The 22,133-nt window shown below is 39.1% G+C and overlaps 1 protein-coding gene across 1 annotated transcript; it reads left to right on the top strand.

The window, feature by feature from the left end:
• Positions 1 to 3,971: 3,971 nt before the first annotated feature.
• LOC149204260 (uncharacterized) lies at positions 3,972 to 6,313 on the top strand. Its single transcript, XM_089397082.1, has 4 exons — positions 3,972 to 4,302; positions 4,486 to 4,727; positions 4,851 to 5,531; positions 5,954 to 6,313. The coding sequence occupies exons 1-4, from the start codon at positions 3,972 to 3,974 to the stop codon at positions 6,311 to 6,313; spliced, it is 1,614 nt and encodes a 537-aa protein (XP_089253208.1).
• Positions 6,314 to 22,133: the final 15,820 nt, after the last annotated feature.

Here is a 22,133-nt window from a genome sequence, read left to right on the forward strand (position 1 = left end):
TTATTTATTTATGATAGGTACTCACCAAAACAAACAAATATGATACGTACATAAACCGAAACTGCCAATGTTCTTGCCCCCGTTGCAACGGCCACCGGGAAGTAATTAAACACAACTACAAAACAGCGCAACACAAGGAAGGAATTGCAGTTGAGCTTATTTCATGCTTGTATATCACAGGTGAGGCAATAGTTACTGAATAAGCTATTGTTTAGTCTAGAAAAAACAAGGCGCAGAGGGCACGAGGAAATTTCGGAAGAAAAAACAAACATCAGAGAGCGTGATGTACAGATGGACTCGTAGTCTAGTACGCGCCATTCCAGGAATATTTCCGAATACGATTAAAGAATTCATTTTGATTTTTTTAACCAATTCCAAAATATGTTTAAAACATACCGTGAAATTAAAATTAAAATTAACACATCCCAAAAGCTTCCGCGTCATCCTCAAACCGGCGATCACGACCTCTGTGCGAGGGGGTTTTTCCAATATACGCCAAGACATTGTAAATTTGATGAGAAGCCAGTGTGAAAGGCTGGATAGAAAGGGTGATAATTGGGTGGAGAGATGAAGAAAATTCGTGGGCGTGCTGTATGAATTCAATAAAAAAGTTTTATTGAAAAGAGACATGCGCTGACTTGGTGGTCGTCGACAAGACAGTCGGTAGTCTTCCACTAACAGAAAATGCTGCATACAACGATTCTCCCACGTGAAAAAATCATGTCCTCCACTAACAGGAAATGCCGTGTATAGCGATTCTCCCTTACATGATTTGATGAGATGAAAGTAGGTGCGCAGAATTCCTTCGGTTGCGTTCCGTTGGTTGGTTGGTTGACGCCGTGGGTGGTAGAAAGATGGCGACTGTGAAAAGGAATATCAGTGTGTTCTCACGTTTACCGCTGTCATTTTTGAACGGGTATAGGCTCTCGAAAGTTTGAAAGAAAATAAAAAATTGCAAATGGCCAGTTAAGTGATTCCAGGAAAATATAGGAGGGGAATTCTTTAAAAATTTGGTTGCAACGTGTCCATCCAGCCGATCAACCCCACCATAGAAACCTCCATCATACTAAACCACTTTTTTGGACGACAATACAGATCTTCATTACTAAATTGGACATTTTGCAGCAACATATTAACACTAAGCAATTTACATTATTGATTTTGGTGGTAAGGTTTTATTATTAAGAATTTAGTACGTGATGATTTTTTCCATAGAATTTGGTATATTTTTTACTTTCAATAATATTTTATTATAATATTTAAAATTCACAAGTGTTTTGGTATTTTATTTATATATTTTATATTTGTGATGTTAAATTTTATGATGAAATTATTGTTAGTGACATAATTGGAAGACTATTTGAAATTTTCTGATATGAATTGTGTGGAACTTTTTTTTTTATCACAAGTTTTGGGTGGACATTCTACCCATTTTGAAAGACTAAAAATCATATATATATATATATATTAATCGATTTAATCGCTGGTTATATTTTAAACAAAGGTTAACTTTCATATTAAATGAAACGATGTTATCCTTGAGATGGTGCAAAGTAAAATTTGATTAAGTTTAAATAATTCATAAAACAATTTTAACTCTATGGTGCACTCTTATTTAATCGAGAACAAGCTCAATCAATTGCAGTCATCCTTTCATACATGTGATAAGAAATGAAAACTAACATGATTGTTTTATTTAATATTCCCAAACAGTTAAATAATAATAAGATTATATTGAGGAAATCAACAATAATATTCTCAAATAGTTAAATAAGATTATCTTGAAGACATCAACAATAAATGAATGTAGTAATACTCAACTGAATTCAAGATAAATGTAGTAATCTCAACTCACTGTGACACTTACATGGACGACTATTACACCTATTAAGTGATTGCAATTAAATTCTCCAACACTCCCCTTTAATTTGAAGCACACAAAAGTCCACATAAATGTTTAATTAAGATGCCTAGTGGTCTATGTCTCAGCCAGACTTGTAATTTAAAAAATTGACCTCAACTACATTTACTTTTCATCTTCTCTTCTTCCTTATCCTTTAAAACTTAGTTTCTTCATTTCCTAATGCAGGTCTTCCATTGTTCTAGGCTATCTAAGTATGTCTTGGACTTCTTCAAAAAACAACGCCTATGTGGGCTATTGACACGTCATCTTTTGTAGTGTTCTTTTCATCGTCCATCTTTTGCTGCAACATAAGTCCATAATACAATTTCATCTCTTTATGACTCCAATACCTGAAAAATTCATTAATATTGTCATCATCAAAGTTGTCTTTAAGGTTCATTGTTGCAACCTCTATGCAGACTTCATCTAGACATGGTGTTGCAAGTCATGCTTTAAGGAAATTTAACTCTTCTTCATAATCGATCTGTATACTTGCACATTGAAATCAATGCTAGAGTTAAAAATATTTGCAGAACCACTTTGGTTTTGTTCCTTATGCTTTGTAATGAGAGTTTTCTCTTGTTGCACTTCTAGCTCTTCTTCTGCCTCTGTCTATGTTTTCTCCTTGTGGGCTTCCTTCTTTTCCTCTAGCTCTACCTCTGTCTCTAGCTTTGTCTTTATCTCTTCCACTTCTGTACTAACCTGTGTTGTTGCAGACAGGTTATCTTGCACTTATTTTCCAGATTCAAGTGGGATTATCTCACCAAATAGCATCATGTCAATATGATGGTTTTATTACATCATCTGCAACCACTCATATTTACTCAACAAATATTCATCAAATTTTACATCAACAATATTAATTGTTGGATTTACCATAGTATTGCCTACTCCAATGGTAGCTGCACTGTCATCAGCAAGATCTCTTGCTCGATTCACCAAATTGTCATCAACAAGCTCTCTCGTTGGATTGACCAAGTTGTCATCAGCAAGTTATGTTGCTGGAATCACCAAATTGTCATCCACTTGTGGCTGTGCACGTGGGATTGATGGGTATCTATGTGCTCCTTCTCTACTTCTACAAATTTATCACAATTATCATCCACTTGCGACTTAGCACAGTGGGATTCAACAAAATTTTCATCTTCAACTTCAATGCTCCCCTTTACACCAAAACTCCTCTCAAGGGTGTCCCAAGACTCCTTGGCTGTCTTGGCATATGAAATCAAGGGAAGAATGTTTTCATCTACAACTTCTTTTATGTATTTTAATGTGAAAGCATCATTTTGCCTCTTCATTTCCAATTCTTTCAAAAAAACTTCATACATCTCTAGCTGTTGCTCGACATTTTTAGCATCTTGGATTTTCCTTTTTTTTAGCATTCACCAACTACATCTCAATAAGAAAACTGACTTACAGAAAATATGATTTTCTGTAATGAAAACATCTTTGTGGTGGCTTCTCTCTTTCTAAGCTTCGACAAAAAAATAGATATACAATTTCTCTACAAAAACAATGCTTCATTCACAGAAGCTATCATAAACCCATTATTTAAATGTTGTAATACCCACAACCAGCTTGAATGGTTGTTGTTTTTTTTTTAATCCCTCTTTAAAATATAACCATGAATGAAGCCCCTTTTAATATAAGAGAATGATTGTTTTTTAATATAAAAAAACCTTTAGGAATAAAACCCTTTTTACTCAATGGAACATAAGAGTGCCTTTTTAACTGAATGTACTCCATTACACAATTTTTTTAAGAGAGTCCTTGAAATAGCTTTGAAAAAATGTGTTAGGCTTATGAATAAATCATGATTTCCTGGATGAAAATTGAGTGGTTGCTCCAAATGAATTTTGTGACTTGTACTCCCAAGTGGCCTGTGCTCCCAATCAGATTCCATTATTTCTTTGTGTCTTGTGCTCTTTTATTAATGCTCTTTGTTACCTGATCGTGAAGAGTTCCTTGCTGCGAATGCCGCGCACTGCTCAGAACGAGAAAACCCTAATCACTGCATTCTTCTGGTTTTCATAGCTTGTGCCACAGCGCACCTACTGATCTCTTTCCCATGGATGCGCCCTCGGGAGGGGCGGGATCTGCCCCCCCTCCTTTCAACGCCTCCGCCTCTGACATTTTAAAGCCTGCAGCATCTCTGACCCCTCCTGGCGGTTTCTCAGAAACAGATCAGGGTTCCAAACCTGTCAACAATGAAGCTGACCCCTTAGCAGCACGTGAAACGGATGACCAAGACAAAGGCATGAACCAAAAGTCTCCAACGTCACAGCCAAAGGCGACCTCGGCAACATGCATCTCGAAAGCAGCAGAACGAATCAAAGTCGATCTCCCCAGTCATCGAATCAACAGCGAAATCCAATTTATGCAGGACCACGCGCTCATAGGCAAATTCCTTGGATTTTGGCCAACTGAAAAGGCTCTGTAGGACTGGATCGCTTCCAAATGGAAGCCCAAAGGACAAGTCACTCTGCAGCTAGGCCCCAAAGGCTTCTTCGCAGCCATTTTCCACTGCGTGGAGGACAAATCTCACATATTTGAAGGAGGCTCGTACTTCTTTAACTCCTCAGGTCTATACCTTCGGGACTGGAAAGCTAGGTTTAACCCAGATAAGGAAGATTTCAGTTGGGCTCCAGTATGGATACGTATGTACTCCCTTCCTGTGGAATACTGGAAAGAGGAAACGCTAGCGGACATCGGCAACAAATTGGGGGTCTTCATCAAAGTTGCTGAGGAAACCAAATCCCGTCGATACACCTCTTATGCCAGGATCTGTGTCCAGATGCACTTGACCAAAGCTCTTGCAGACTCGGTAAGTCTCTTTCATGATGATTTTGAATGGATCCAACCTTTAGACTACGAGCATATCCCTTTTCGTTGTCGGAAATGCCACGAACACGGCCATCTCTTCCGGGACTGTCCTCTGAATTCCCAGCCCAAAACCTCTGCTAATGAATCTAGCAAAGACTTTGAAGGATTCATTAAAGTCCCTAATCGCCGGAGGCATGCTAAGAAAAATCCTGCAGTCCCAGAAAGCCCCAAAAAGCCTGAGTCCCAGAACAGATTCATTTTACTCTCCTCTCAAGATCCCTCAGAGAAGCAAAGCTCCGATCCTCAGGCGATCCCCTCCCCTCCCTCCTCCTCCCTGATTATCAAAGCTTCTCGGCCATCCTCTGCCTCCGATCCCTCCAGCTCATTAATATCCTCTGACTCGGAGAAACCTGTTCCAGATTCTGGCCCAAATCCCTCTACCTTGGAGAAAACCGTGGCAGAATCAGGCCAACAGTCTTCTTCAATGGATCTAGATGCTGCTCTGGCTCTTAGTCTGCATGACATTGCATACATGGAAGATCAGAACACTCCCACAATAATGGATGAGGATCCAGAGAATGTTAGCCTGGATGGTCTGGACATCCTCAAATTGGAAACGGCATGCAAGCAGAAAGAATACAATTCAATACCCCCATGGCAAATCGACAGGCTGGAAGGAGTTCTCACCAAAGCTCAGCACAATAAATGTCTAGGTATACAAGCAGGAAGCCCCTGGGATGGAAAAAAAATCCTCAAAGAAACGAAGAAAAGAGGGCGCAAAACAGATTTGCAAAGGACCATTATCGTAGGAGAAATACTTATGGAATCAGGGCGATTCCCTAAGTTGACAAAGTTCTACAAACCCAAACCCCACTGTTTCTCATGAAGCTCATCTCCTGGAATGTGAGAGGGCTCAATAGCCCCTCAAAACACAGAATGATTAAAAACTTGATCCAGCAAGAAAAACCATCACTAGTTTTTCTTCAAGAAACAAAAAGTAATAATACTGCCATAGAAAGAATCCTCAATAAGGTCTGGTCAGGCAGCTGCTCAGTTTCAGTAGATGCCTCTGGGGCTTCCGGAGGACTGGCAATTTTGTGGGACCCGCAGGTTCTCACTCTTCAAGACTTTCATGCTACCCATTTCCTCATCCAAGCATCCTTCCATCTCATAGGAACAAACATTCACGGGCATCTCTCTAATGTATATTTTCCACAAAATTTATAGCAAAAACTGGAACTATTGGATACTCTCACCATTCTAAATTCCAATAGGCAATTCCCCCTCTGGATTGGTGGTGGTGATTTCAACATCATAACGTCGCTGGAGGAGAAAAACGGCGGAAGATCAAGGTTAGAAAGCGATAGCAGCGGCTTCAAAGAATTTATTCAAAGTAACCAATTAATGGATATTCAGACTTCCAATGGTGTATACACCTGGACCAATAAGTGGAGGGGTACCCAACATATTGCTTCCAGGCTTGATCGGTTCATCATCTCGGACAATGCCATACACCTGGGAGGGGACTTTCATGCTTCCATATTGCCCCAAGGAGGATCCGATCACTGGCCCATTATGTTACAATAGTCACGGCGAGGTACAAGATGCAACAGACCTTTTCCATTTGAAGCCTTCTGGTTCTCAAATCCACACTTCAAAACAGTGGTCAGTGAGGCCTGGCAATCCTTTATCCCACCTGAAGGAGCCAAAATGTTTCAATTCCAACAGAAACTAAAAAACCTAAAACAAGTTCTCAAAGCTTGGAACCGCACTCAGTTTGGCAACATTTTCGAGAATCAGAAAAAGTTGGAACAGCAAATGAGCTCACTTCAACAGACTATCATTTTGGAGGGCAGGACAGAAGAGCAGGCGCATCAGGAGCAGAACCTTTGGACTAAAATTGAGGCTTGTAGGTAGCAAGAAGAAATCCTATGGCGACAAAAGTCCAGAATCCGGTGGCTCAAGGAAGGGGAGAAGAATACAAAATTCTTCCATAGATCGGCCATCCAAAGAAGAATGCACAACAATATTGCATTCATCAACAACAAACAAGGGGACAGATTAGAAGTGCATGAAGACATGGAAAAGGAAATTAAAGATTACTTTCAGGAAATTCTCAGGGAGCCTCCAGGAAGCAGAGATCAAGCTATTAGAACCATCACGCAGCACATCCCTAAAATCATAACGGAGGATCATAACAATAAACTGCTCCAATCTATTTCACTGCAGGAAGTAGAAGCGGCGATGGCCCAACTCAAGGATGGTAAGGCACCTGGTCCTGATGGTTTTACAACCAATTTCTTTCATGAGTTTTGGGAGCTCATCAAGACAGAGGTATGGGAATTAGTGGAGGAATCAAGATCTATGCACTGGATTCTCCCCTCCCTAAATGCCACTTTCTTAGTGCTAGTGCCTAAAGGGGATGAACCAAATACGCCCGACAAATACAGGCCGATTGCATTATGCAACGTCATCTACAAGCTCATCTCTAAAGTACTGGCGAACAGGCTCAAACCTCTCCTCCCTCTTCTCATCTCGCCGGAGCAGACTGGATACGTAGAAGGGCGTCAGATAATGGACGGCATCATTCTTTCAAATGAAGTAATCCATTCCCTGAAGATCTTGAAAAAGCCAGGTATGATTCTAAAGCTTGATTTATCTAAAGCTTTTGACAAACTCAGCTGGAACTATATTCATAAGATGTTATTGGCATTTGGCTTCAATTCCACTTGGACATGATGGATCATGAACCTCATCTCCTCTCCCTGTTTCTCGGTCCTGCTCAATGGCACCCCCTCATCGCCCTTCCGCCCCTCACGTGGTATTCGTCAAGGGGATCCCTTATCCCCCTTCCTTTTTGTCCTCATGGCAGAGGGCCTCAGTCGTTTGCTTCACTCTGCCATCTCCTCTCATGTTCTAAAAGGCATTTCTCTCCATGGTCTTCATCCCTTATCCCACCAGCAGTTTGTAGACGACACTATGCTTTTTGGCCACCCCTCCTCTCAAGAGGCTAAAGCCTTCAAAAATCTGCTCTCTCTCTTCTCTGAAGCCTCAGGTACCTCTATCAATGCCTCCAAATCCCAACTCTTCTTTTTTAACACCCCAACCTCCACTCAAAGGAACATCGCTCGTATTCTGGGATTCTCTACAGTAGCGCTGCCCTCGAAATACCTAGGAGCTCCTTTGCTGGACTCAGCCATAAAACATGCCTCCTGGAGGACTCTTCTCGACAAATTGGATTCAAGGCTCTCATCCTGGACTTACCGCTCTCTCAATATAGCCGGCAGACTCATTTTGATCAAATCTGTTCTCCAGGCTATGCCTCTGTATCTTTTCTCCATCCTGGCGGCACCAAAATGGGTCCTTAAGGCAATTCGCAATCTACAGAGAAATTTTCTATGGGGATCTTCTGGTCTCAATAGGAAATGGGCTCTTGTCAATTGGAAGGAAGTCTGCCAGCCAAAATCAGAGGGAGGGCTGGGATTAAGGGATCCTCTCCATAGCAACAATATAATGGGTGCCCGCATTTGGTGGAATTGGATCTCCAAACCACAAATACCCTGGGCACGGTTATGGCAAGCAAAATATGCACCAAGAAGCCAAGGGAACAACCTCATAAGAATTAGCACTACAACCCCAGGCTCTTTGATCTGGAATGCTGCCAAGCTCTACAGCACCTTCATTCAAGAGCATAGCTTCTCGGAAATTCATTTAGGCACCTCGGCAAGGTTCTGGGAGGACTCTTTGCAACAGCTCCCAAAACTAGCCTCTCTCTTCCACAAGCCAATCTGGCAGGTCTCGATGCAACAAGAAAATCTTACCCATGTGCATCAATTCTGGAAGTAGCAAGCAACCCAAGACTTTCACCTTTGGAAACCAGCCTGTACCAGGCAAGCCAATTGGTAAGGGGAAACCTTCACCAAGATCGATCAGAAGTTAAACCATAGAAGAATCAAATGCTCAGATCAACATGACAAACTGAGATGGGGACATACACCAAGGGGGATGTTCACCACCAAGGAAGCTTACCAGCTTCACTACTCAGCCATTCAGACAGACAAGGATCAGCTCTGGGAACGGGTTTGGCAACCAGGAATATGGCCTAAGATATCCACCTTTCTTTGGCTCTTAAGCAAGAGGCGTATCCTCACTTGGGACAATTTGCAAAAAAGGGGATTCATTGGCCCATCGAGATGTCCCAACTACAATCTCAACTCTGAAACCATTACGCATCTCATGGAGACCTGTCCTCTGGCTACTCAGTTATGGGAGAAAACTGACCAATGCAACCGAAGATCGGGAGAACGGATGGGAGATATAACAGATACAATCAGAAAATGGCCAAAGCACCCTTTTCAAAGCCCTCTTTTAAACTCTCTGTGGACTCTATTACCAGGCTTTCTCTATTGGATTCTCTGGAAGGAAAGGAATAGCCGAATTTTTAACAATATCAGCAGGCCTATTGATACTCTATGGCTTCTTCTGAAGCAAAATCTCCAAGAAACTCTAGCTATCAGACATTGGCATGACACGGATCTGCCAGAATCACCTCAGGAATGCCACATCATGAACGCCTGGAATTTGGATCTGTCTTTTCTGGACCATGTCAAAGCTTGTCCTCCAATTAGCTCTGCCTCTCCTCTCACTTGGTCTCCTCCAGCATCCAACTCCTTCAAATTGAATTTCGATGGAGCAGCCAAGGGCAATCCTGGGACGACGGGCTTTGGAGGGGTCTTCAGGAACGATGTGGGCGCAGCATTGCATGTCTACTATGGAACCATTGGCAAAGATACCAACAATGCTGCTGAATTGGAAGGACTGTGGGAAGGGATTTGCATAGCACATCAAAAAACTTCTTCCAATTAGAGGTCGAGGGAGACTCCCTTATCCTAATAACAGCAGCTATCAGGATTCAAGCAGGCACCTCGGCAGCCAAGATAGCTTCTAGCTGGAGGCTACTTAGCAGATTGGAACTATTGGAGGATTGGCTTCGGAACCCCCAAAGCATCACCTTCAAGCATGTAAGACGCAGTGCCAACAAAGTAGCAGATAGACTGGCCAATCAAGGGGTTAACCAGCAGATCCCCTACTTCTCAGGTCCTCTCGGCGACTCAGATGATGAACAACTTAAAAATGAATGCACTTCTCTGGTGCAACAAGACTACTCGCTCCCGGATGCGGGTGATTGTTAGTCACAAGGGTACGTTGGAGGCGCGTGAGATGGGCAAGTGGCATCCCACCTGCGTGAAGCGCATGACCCTTGGCATGGACGACAGGCTTCACACATATGCATTTAAGGCAACATTTACTCTGCCAGCCCTGTTTTTGGTCATAGGAACGATGGCGCTCTGTCTCATTTTCATTGCTGCAGTTCTTTGGTTTGCTCTCGGCTCAGTCCAGGTCGCGGTCCTGGGCTTCTCTCCAAGCAAAAGTCTGCCTTTCTGCTCCCTTTTGGCACTGGTGAATGACGAGAATTCTTCAGATTTGGTCTTTCTCTGTAGAGCTTTTTACGCCTTAATCTGTTCTGGCCTCCCTTCAGCTCCTCTTCCTAAAGCCTTCTGCTTTTCATGGGCTCACTTTCCTGCTCTCTCAGTCATTTCATCCCTCAGTCGATCTTCTGCCTTCCCTCCTCCGTTTAATTGCTCCCATCCCGTAATCATGCCGAAAGAAAGGATGAGAATGATCAGCAGGCGCGGCGGTTCACGTGGTCGAGCCACCGCCCAGCATATCTCTACCTCTCTAGACCCCTCTGAAGAAGCGTCGGCCTACCCAGCAACCAGAAGTGGCAGAGGTCGAGGTCGAGGGCAGGATAGAGGAGAAGCCTGTCAGCATCATGTGCATCCCACTACCCGCTATCACATTCCCTGTTCGCTAGCAAATTCCTCTTTCATTGTATCTGTAACCATCGAAAGATGTGAGCACAACTCGGGTCCGGGTGCGGTTCATCAGAGGGCTACGGAGGAACAGAAGGTGGCAAGTCAAATTGCCACCCCGCGCCAAGGTACCGGAAGCATGCCCACCACGCACTCTGAGGCCAATGTCAGCCCAAGCATGAGAGGAGAGCCTTCCAGCTCTGCAATCTGCTCCTCTGACTCGATGGACTCTGGTCATTTTGGGTGCAGGGTTATAGAGGAACAGCGAACCACTTCAGATGAAGATTGACACAGTCAGCGCCTTTGGTTCCATGGTTTTGCCTCCAAAGTTAAAGCTCTCCTCCTTTTTGATCCATAGGGTTCATGCCTGTCTGAGGCTTTTGTTCATGACTCAGGTCAGGTTCTTTTTATGCCTATATCACTGTAAAAATTGATCCTTGAAACAACAGTGTTTCACTCAGTCCGATAACACTGTTTGGGTCAAATTTTGTCTTTGTCTGGTATGTTCAATGTTCCTGGATATTACTCTCACTGATGTAAGTCATTTTGATGTTTCTACAGTCAGGATGTCAAGTTTTTGCTATATGCCAACCTCATGGCATGAAATCTCGAGGCCAGTTTCGCTGTAACTTTTTTGTATGAATATAGGAGTAGACTAATTGAGAAAAAAAAAATGCTCTTTGTTATGAACAGAACCTGTGTTTGAGTAAGAGAGATTGAAACAAACGTGAGACTTTGGCTGCATCACTTCACGAGACTCTTAATGTGAGACTTTGGTTGCATGACTTCACGAAACTCTTATCCCATTAGTGTACCCATATTTGACTTTGTGGAGCCCTCGTACCTTTCAATAATTTCATTCAAACGTGACGGTGATTTCATGACCCCAAACCTTGAAAGAAACCTCTGCCTCAACTTGTATGATTTCATCGATTTTCTCAATAGACGACCGCTACGTTGAAACCCAGAAGTTGAGAATATTGTTGAAACAAGGATGTTGAGGAAATCATAAGTTTGGCAGTGTCAATGGACTTTTTCACTAGGAAGGAGTGCGTTGATCATTCAAAAAAAAAAATAAAGAACAAACTTAAAACTTAAAACTTATTTCTTCTTTCTCTTTCAATTGAGGGGGAGATAACGATCTTCTTTATCCTCTTTACAGAATGGTCTTCACACCACTATATTTTTCAAAACAATGGAGGCCTCTTCTCCTCCTCGAATTCTTGATCTTTGTTGCTCTCTCTAGAGTCTTATGTGACCTAAAGCTCTAATACCATGACGTGAAATTAAAACTAACATGGAGAAGAGGATTTCTCTTCTTAATATTCTAAAACAGTTAAATAAGATTATATTGGATACATCAACAATAAATGACTGTAGTAAGACTAAACTGAATTCAAGATAACTGGAATAATCACAACTAACTGTGAGAATTGGATGGATGTCTATGAAACCTAGCAGGTGGGTGGAATCATATTCTCCAACAATATGAATCTTTTACCATGATATGGTATTTATCAAATGGATTATTACTAATGATACAAAGTCCCCGCCTTTCAAATTCAACCATACATGGTTGAAAGACCTATAATTTTCAGAGCTAGTGCACGAATCATGAATGCATCCTTTATATTTCGACCTGGATAAGTAGATGGAGAAGGTAAGTTATAAACTAAAAAGATAAAAAAAGGTTGTCAGATGTTGGATCTACGAGCCTAAAGAGGCCATGTGGAAGGAACTATTATCGAGTAGGAAATTAAGGATCTAGCCTTCGGATCCAGATTTCTTTTCGAAGCAGTCTAAGAAGGCAATATTCAATATTATGGAAAAGAGGAATAAAATATCGAAAAATCAAGAAGATGAATGGAGGTTAAAAAGTAGAGTGTGTTGGATTCATGACGATGACAAGAACACTTGTTTCATAGGGTGGCCTCCAAAATAAAGAGTGAAAACTCCATATGGTACACAAGAGATGGAGACAGTAAGATTCTCTCATCACAGCATGACATTCAGAAAGAAGTTCTTAATTTTTTCAAGTCCCAATCTAGGTCATCAAAGGAAAAAAATATAGTTGATCAAATGGTCATGGCTAATGTGTTACCCCAGATGGTAAATGAAGAAGAGTTGCAGATGATGGATAGGCCAATCTCATTGGAAGAAACAACCTTTGTCCCCACTTGTTGTGTGAAACAATCGATTTAATTCTCGTTTCTATGTTCATGATTACTATGTCAATTTTATTCATCAAATTTATTTGTTCGCCAAAGTCCCTATAGGTTTTATTCATCCAATTTCTTTGTTCACCAAAGTCTATGTCGATTTTTTTCATCTAATTTATTTGTTTTCCAAAGACGATTAACATGACGACTATGCAAATTTGCAAGACAAACACAACTCGAGGGAAAATTTCATATGCTTGGTAATTCTACAAGGCTAATATGAGTGCTTAACAAGTAGATTAAATAGTAAATTCCTTTTTCATCTACATGCAAAACAAATCCAATCAAATCCGTATTCAGATAATTCCTTTAGTCCCACTAATCGATCTTTTTCTCAAATTAGGTTATATTTTAAGTGGAGGTTAGCTTTGATGTTAAATGAACTGATGTTATCCTTAAGATGGTGAAAAGTAAAATTTGATTAAGTTTAAATAATTCATAAAACAATTTTAACTCTATGGTGCAGTTTTATCTAATCGAGAGGATCGATCAATTTCTATCATCATCCTTTCATATAGGAATCTTTGACCGTGACTTGATATTTCTCGAATGGAGTGCTGCTAAGAATATGTGGTTGAAAGACATAGAATTTTGAGAGCTTGTGGGCAAACCATGGATGCATCCTTTATATTTTGACTTGGATAAGCATATGGAAAAGGTAACATATAAACTAAAAAGATCAAAAGATGTTTTCGGATCTTGGATCAGCACACCTAAAAAGGCCATGTGGAAGGAACTATTATCAAGCAACAAAATTAAGGATATGATGGACCCTTTGGATTCAGAGTTATCTTCCAAAGAGTCTAAGAAGCAAATATTCAATCTTATGGAGAAGAGGAATAAAATATTGAAAAATTAGGAAGATGAATGGAGGTTGATCAGTTGTATATGGGGTGAAAATACTGATGCTAAACTTTTAATTGACTCATATGCTACAACTACTTATTGTAGTTTGTATAGGACAAAGCTAGATAAAACAATGACATCAATGTTTAAACGTGAGAAAAGTGAGTGTCAAAAAAATGATGGTCATATCATACAAACAATTGCATGAATTGGAATATCTTTATTGAACTTATAGAAAATTTCTACAGAACAAGCTATATAGGTAGTGTTGTTAACGCCACTGAATACTAGTTCAAGAAAATGTATATTTATTAATACTTCAGCGATAGATGATCAAACATTTTTACTAAAGAATCCAAAAGACATAGAACATGAACTCGATGATTATGAAAACATAGCATGTTTATTAATTATCGATCATTATGTGCAATGACCATAAAACATTAAACATGTATGTTTAGCGGAATTTGCATCATTTTATACACTAAAAAAAAAAGAGGTGTCTTTGATAGACCATATGTTATAAGGTATGCAAAGTATAATAAAAATATTGACATTGATAACTATTACTGAGAATTATTAATGGTGTATGTCCCATATTGTATTGACGAGAACATATTTAAAGAACAATATTTGAGTTGGGAGAATTCATATTTCTTGTTTGAGAAAATCATAAAATATAACGAGAAAAAAACAATGACATTGTGGGTTGATATTGATAGCGTAGTTTTTGAGCTTGAAAACAAAGAGAGTTAATTTCTTGAAATAAATTTTCCTGCATTGGAAGAAATAGAGAGCGAAAATTGTTATCAAGAATATGATATCGACTGATATTTTCAATATTTGCAAAAGGTTATAAATGAAAAAACAAATGTTGAGAGTCCTTATCAACTTGTAAAACAACCACAAGTACTAGAAGAAATATAATTCTATGAAACGATGAGAATTATTGACCCATAACAGGAAAAGATAGTGAAACAAATAGTGGATGAGAAAAAAATCCAAATGACCCATTGTACGTACTTGTAACAGGTGGTGTGGGCATTAGAAAAATGTTTACTGTTATAGCACTATTCTAATCTCTAATTCATTTGTACTACAACATGTTCAGATATGACCCAGATCAATTGAAATGAATCATCATTGCATATATAGGGAAGGAAACTTTCAATGCAGGTGGTCTAACATTGCACTATACATTCCATTTACCATTTAATAAATTAGAATATATTTTGCTTAAAAGTGAAAAATTAGACACATTGACAAAACATTCTAAACAACTTCGTGTTATGTTGATTATTAAGGCATTTTTGATAGGTTCAACATTATTATACCACGTTGCTAAAAACTTATGCAAAATTAAGCATACTCCATTGGCTTATTTTGGAAATATTGATGTAATATTTTCAGGTGACTTGTTCCAAGTGCAACCGATCAAAGATTCTTTGCTTTTTGAGAAACTAATTTTAGCAGGCAAAAAACTAATATACGGTTTCTGGAAAGAGAAAGTCAAATGTTGTGAATTGCATACAATAATGTGTTAAAAATATAATAACTATGTTCAAATCCCTAACAAAAGGTGAGTGACTCAACAATATAATGAAGACATAAAATTATACAAACGATAAGTGCTATAGGCCTACAACAATGGATCCTTTGTTTCCATACCTATTTTACAAAAAGAAGGATGTACATAAGCATAACAAAAAAAGTTGTCACATGTAAATGAAGAGCTAATAGTTCTTGATGCAAATGATGAAACTCACAATAAGAAAATAGGATTTATTTCATATGAGAAGACAATGAGATTATCGTCAAGAATACTTATCAAATGGAATGTTATTGTTGAGCCAATGAAAGGAAGTATAATACAAAAGATAGCCTTATTATTGGTGTTGATGGAATATTAAAAACATATATGAAAAATAACAATGATGTTGATGTGTTATGGATATATTTCCTAAATCTAGATATTAGTAACCTTTAAAGAAACAAGTATCATGAATTGTATGAGAAAAATGTTTCATTGGATTAGACTACAACATTGCATGTTTCAAAGTCGTTGACATAATAGCAAGAGATTTACACTTATAGTAAAAAATTCTTATACAACTAGTTTGTGCTAGAACAATTCACTGATCATAGGGTTTAATGTTGAATGGGCTTGCATTTGACCCAAGTGGGATATTGGCATGTTAAAATGATGGGATCATTGTCATATCTAATCTCATTACATATAACACAATTCTGAAGACTCATTGTTAGAGTTTGCGATACAGAGCTCTATTCTTTCCTTTGTTGTCTAATGCAGAGCTATGTTCTTTTTTCTGAGTCCAAACCAATAGGGATTACTTTTCCTTTTTGATCTCCCTTCTTCACACATCCCAAATTTTCTTTGGATTATGGTTCTGGTGTTGCAGAGACTCCCTTTAACACTATGTTGATTCAGCTCCTTCCTTAACATAGAAATTCATTGACTTTTTTATGGATTGACCTATTATCAAAACCAATCACAAATTCTCATTCACTCGTTACGATCGAGAGGTTTCTCTCCAACTCTCGTTTTCCCAAGAATTCCTTTAAATTTAATTCAGTGTGCTAACTTGATTCCAACCCTCAATTGTATCTTCCTTTATGTCTTTGTGATGAGGTTAATTGGTCATTTCATTCCCTCATGGGGATACTCCACCACACAATTTGTGACCGCATAAAACTTGTGATCTTAGCCTTAATACTAACAAAGGTTTATCATGACTTTTGCAGGAAAATATGCGGCCATTGCATCTACTCTAGACACAAACTAAAACATTGTAGCCACTGGTGGTTGTGATGATTTGATCAAACATCATAGCTAGTGGTCGCAAATTTCCTTATAGAGTGTGGAATCACTACAAAAGCAGTGTAAAAAAAATTCCTTTCAACATAATGGATAAGTAAAACGAAAAAATACCTCGATTATCCTATCAGTAATTCACATTTCTCTTCTATAAAAGTCTTCATTCTCGAAATTTTGAAAACCACTACAGGTCGAGCTTTTCATCTTGGTCTTTTAACATAGTCCCCTACAAAAAATTTCCAACAACACTTCCGTAGTTGAAATTAAAATGCAACAGATGATTCCAAATGGGACTAGCTCATAGTTTCCACAAGAAATTCCATGAGAATATATATATAGATATATATATATATATATATATATATATATATATATATATATATCTATATATATATATATATATATATATATATATATATATATATATATATATCTACATACATACATACATACATACATATATATATATATATATATATATATATATATATATATATATATATATATACACACACACACACACACACACACACACATATATATATATATATATAAGTGGGTCTGTGAGAAATAAAATAATAATGCAAGAATCTAAATTATGAATCAATAATACCAGGTATTCTTAGGTTCAAATTATCTCAAATCTAAGTTTTCATGCATATCTTTGAGATTCAAATGTATATACAACCATATAAGAAAATTTTTATACCTTAGGTACTAGGATTTTGCAGTACATACGTAAAATACAAGACGATGTAATGTATATAAATACCAACAAAAAATGGCTTAAAATAAATATTAAAAGCTAGTATCCTGGAAGTGTTGTGTACCACAATATAACAGGGACTCCAATAAATAAAAAGTTTTCTTAAGTAATGGTGATCATTATGGTTACTAATGTGTATTATGTGACTAAGGGCCTATAGTTTGAACTTGTTATCAATAATAACAGTATTCAGTGGAAGCTAATTGTACTAATTCCATGGATGTATTTGGTTGAAAATGACTTGCGTTACATGAGATTTATTACATCAATAAATAGATTTCTCGGTCTATAGTTATCACAAAAGAGCATGGTACCATGAGGCTGTATTTTTCCAAAGTTGAATCGACAAGCCCGAAAAGGTATCTTTTAACCCATAGAACCAAAACCACCATAAAGGAAAGGAATGTGAGGCTATTAGATGCCCACAGATCCCTTATAACTTTAATTAAGCCATATAGTAGGGCTAAGACTAGTGAAAGGAGACACATTAGAGACAATCATTAAGATATGCAAATTGAGACCTTAAGCGATTACTTGCTCAGGTTGGATGAGGGTATTGAATTGATGGGCCTCACTATGGATGGGTTGAAACTAGAGCTTTAAGAGATAAGGAAATGATGGAGAAATACTCGGGAATATGGCTGACTTAGAGAAGGAGATAATCAATCAAGTCAATTACAGTCCCTTTCCTAACCTAACATTGGATATGTTGTTCCTAACCTAAGATCAAAGCCTTGGAATTTTCTAGTCAAGCCCTTACAAATCCCCTTGCTCAGTGTTTCCTCAAGGGAGGACTTCATGTTTAGGGTTGAGAGGGGATTTGAGTGGCCTTTCCACTAAGGGATAGATCAAATTACCATCTTGGATAGAAAGATCCTCTTTACAAATACAAAAATCCATGACTCCTCTTCTTCTTATTTGGATGAAAATAAATCCAATAAGCTCGAGTCATCTTCAATTTCATCTTCAATCGAACGTCTTTTGGCCACAAGAAGCCTATCCATATGATTTTTCGTGGAAATGCTTCAACGTATTCGAAACTCATGTCACTTTACACTAGACAATAGGTTCGCTGTCTTTTTTGAAAGAATTATGTGGTTGCATGATAAGCATCTGTTTCCCTTGATTTTTATTGCATTCTGTGGATTTATTTGGGAAAATGTGGGATTACATGCTGGAAGCAAGGAATTTATACGAAGACATGGATCAAATGGTTGTGTATAGGAAAGTGCAATGGCATGGGTGAACTAGATCAATTCAAACATTGATATATTTTGAGCAAGATTTTTCTTTCGTATTTTTTTTGGTACCCATTTGAGGTAAACAAATGACTATCTCTAAATTTAGCTATCTGGTAATGTTTTCATTTTTTCCAGCGACTTCTGCATAGTCCAAAGGGAGGATTGGTTTTGAATTTAGATTTATTACTTACAGAGAGATTAAATTGTTGCTTACTCATCTCTACCTCTGACGTTAGTGGATAAGAATTAAGAAGAAACTGGATCATCCACTTTCATTTGGTCAAGAAGATATGTATTGAGTTGTGGCAGTCAAAAATAAGCAAACGAAGTTGTGGTAAGAAAGTGATAAAGCTTTCAAAGAGAATGAAGTCCTTTGGTTGGTGGTCGGCACACAATAAATAAAAAATTAATTAACGTAGTTGATCAAGGTCCCTATCTTTCCCTGCCATGGAAAATTCAAGGGGAAAAAGGATAAGGAGGAAAAAAGAAATAAGTAGGATAGGTAGTCCCAAATGTTGTTACTAGCTTCTTTTTGGGTGACGAGGAGGGAGTGGAGCTGTTGGTTGCTAGTTCCCCTGAGGATTATGTAGTTGCTCCAAAGCCTGAAGAAGAGGAGCTATAGTTATCAAAGAACCAACACCTGAGTAAAGGCTCTAAAGGTCACCTTTATGCTGAGTCAAAACTTTCATGCCAGTCTGTATATATAATGAATGGTAATTGTAGTGGTGAGTCCTATGAATTCCTCATATGGAGCTATGATTTTATGAAGGTGGGACGTAAAGCGGTGGGTACATTAATATTGGTTGGTACAATGAGTAAAAACCCGTGGTATAACACTGATCCAAGAGATCAAATCCTATTCTTATCTATGGTTATAATTGGTAACTATGAGGGCTTCATTCTAACTTCTGTTCTTAGGTATAAAATATATAGGAACCGTGTACCATGAGCAAGCACCATGACGATATCGGTTGATGTTCATAGGATCGGTAAATGCCTTGGGTCGGTGGTTGATGTCACTCCCATAGCAAACACTTTATGTGTTGTTCCTAGCCAGTGAAAGGGTAAACCAATAAGTAAATGTGTCAAAAGGCTAGGTCTCGTTTAAATGGAAAAGGTACAAGTAGAGACAAGGTGAAAGTTTGGTGGTCTCCCTGTTCCTATTGAAATATAATTTAAAGAATAGGTTGTCATACCTTAACCAAATATGCAAGTTCAATACTGACGATGCTAGGTTATTGCTCTAAGACTGTCCCTGTGAAGTATTAGATTTTAGTGTTGTTCTTTCCTAAAGATACGTTAAGTACTAGTTGTAGGTTGTTCCTCCCTTTCACGAATACCTGGTCTGACACCTATATCTGAGGACTCACCTGGTGAATCGAAGAGTACTAAGAGTGAAGTGTCTAGGACGTTGGTCGATTGGGTGGGTAGGATGTGTTATAGTTTTCGTGTCTTGAAAGTAGATGGGCCTTGCTTTCGTTGATGTCTATTTATCCATTTCCTTCATAGTACCTTCCCAGCCCAGAATCATTTCATATCTTCCTTCGGTGATAAGGCCTATTTTCGTAAGGGGCAGAGATCAACGATCGGCGAATCGTGTTGGCGAATTGATGTCGACTACAAAAGTGAATGTTGGCTTATCGATCTGGAAGGTTATGAACTTTGCTTGGGCCAATGCCACCTTTCATTAGGGAATTTCCCACCCAAATAGAAGCTCAACGCCAAACAAATTATAGGCTATGTGACTCACCCAAGCAAGGCGCCAAACAAGCTAAGGGGAAATCACCCAAGCCGTTGATTCAGTTTAACAAATTGATACTGAGTTCCATCTTGAACTACTGAGATGCCTCAACCACCCTCCCCCACCCACAGTTGGTTTCTTTGCAACGATCCGACCAACTTTTGGATGGGAGTTACATTGCAATAGAACTATTAGTGGGAGCACCTCTTCCAAACAATCCAACCAACTTGTCTTCACCCCCACCAAACTAATTTGGATGGATAGCTCAAGCTACCTTATTTGGATTCTCCCATCGAGTCTGAACTGAGCTAGTTATAGCTTACCTGAACTGAACACCGGGGGTGTAGGGTAGGCAACATAGTAGCCTTCATTCCCACATCAACAACTATAAGTGGCTCACTCACGCGTTGCCTCATGCATGGATTATTCAAAGGATGGATGTGCCCAACAATGCTGAAGGATGAGCTATGATTCCCTGGGCCTTCTCCACCCCCGGTTTAGGGTATCTACTTGTTAAGGGAGGGTCCCAGCCAATACAGAGAGGACCATCAGGCGGGTTAACCCATAGTATAAAACTTAGGATGGTCAGATAGGGTAGGGAAAGAATCAAATTCCTTCCTGGGTCCTCCGGTTGAGACTAACTACTGAGATCTAACTAGCAGACGAGAATAATCTAACTACCAGGATCTAATAAATGACTAGAAGGTGTTCGATGAGCTTCCATCCTTGTTCTCTAGATGGCCAATTAATACACCCTCAGATGGAACCAAAATGGATGAGGGCAATGTATTAATAGCACCAGTTGGATCCCAAGCCCCTCCCTTTCAGTTGAGATAAGTTCTTCCTACATTGACTAGAAACTCAATCGACCTTTTGGTGTTAGTGTTATCCAGTATTGAATAGGCCAAGGTAGTGAACATCAATTGAAAGTTAGGTAGTGGGCTTAGCCGAAGGTGTTCAGTTCAGACCTACTTCTGGATGTTGGATGAGTTATCCTCAAATGGCCTTCACAGATTCTATACTATCCAACTGGGGTTCCTTAACAACTAATATACTTCTAGGACTCCCAAGACAGGAAAGAAAGAACAATCGTTGAGTCAACTGACTAGTTCCTTCCTGCCAATCAAAGCTTTTGATGGTCTAGCTGCTAGGACAGACACAAAGACTCCAGCAGAGAGAGACTCCAACCCAACCTCTCTTAATATCAAAACTATTTCGTTTGGTCCATGAAAGCTAAGGCGATTAGAAATTCTATTACCTTCCAATGGCGAAAACCAATTTCTTCACCTCTATCTCTCCAGGAAAACTTCTGTCTCTCCAGGGACCTTGACCTTCCTGCTTCTCTAGCTACTATGGTCCCTGCCTCCCAACATTTAAGCTCGTCGCACTTTGAGTTGTTCGATAACAAGGATGGAAGATCAACTCTTCGCACTAACCAATAGTAGGGGCCATATTCTCTACTCTCCATCCCACACTCCCAGGCAGAACTAATAGCCTTCATCCCGGAGCTACGACTTCTACCCTCTCACCAGAAAGAAAAGATTTGTATTGTTCAACCAGCCCGGACAGTTCCTCCTACCGGGGGTGCTTAACTGAACAATCCCCGTCCTTATTATAGTTTTATAGTTCAATAGGGGTCTTGAAGGTCTTAGGCTAGGGGTCCTTATATCTTATTAGGAAGGCAGATATATTATTAGGAGGGCAGGCTCCCTTATATATTAATACGTTACATGCCTTCTCCTTGTGTTCGCATAGCCAAGTCAGTAAGAAAAGAATAGATATTACCCCCCCTTCCAAGTCAGTAAATGAATAACGCTTGCCTATCTTGCCTAGTTGTATCACCTACCTCACCTAGCTGTATTCCCTATATATAAAGAAATCTTCC

The sequence above is a fragment of the Pinus tabuliformis genome, chromosome 1_2 (assembly GCF_031772625.1).
Source record: "Pinus tabuliformis cultivar Carrire ecotype Pingquan chromosome 1_2, CPIR1, whole genome shotgun sequence".
Lineage (NCBI taxonomy): Eukaryota > Viridiplantae > Streptophyta > Pinopsida > Pinales > Pinaceae > Pinus > Pinus tabuliformis.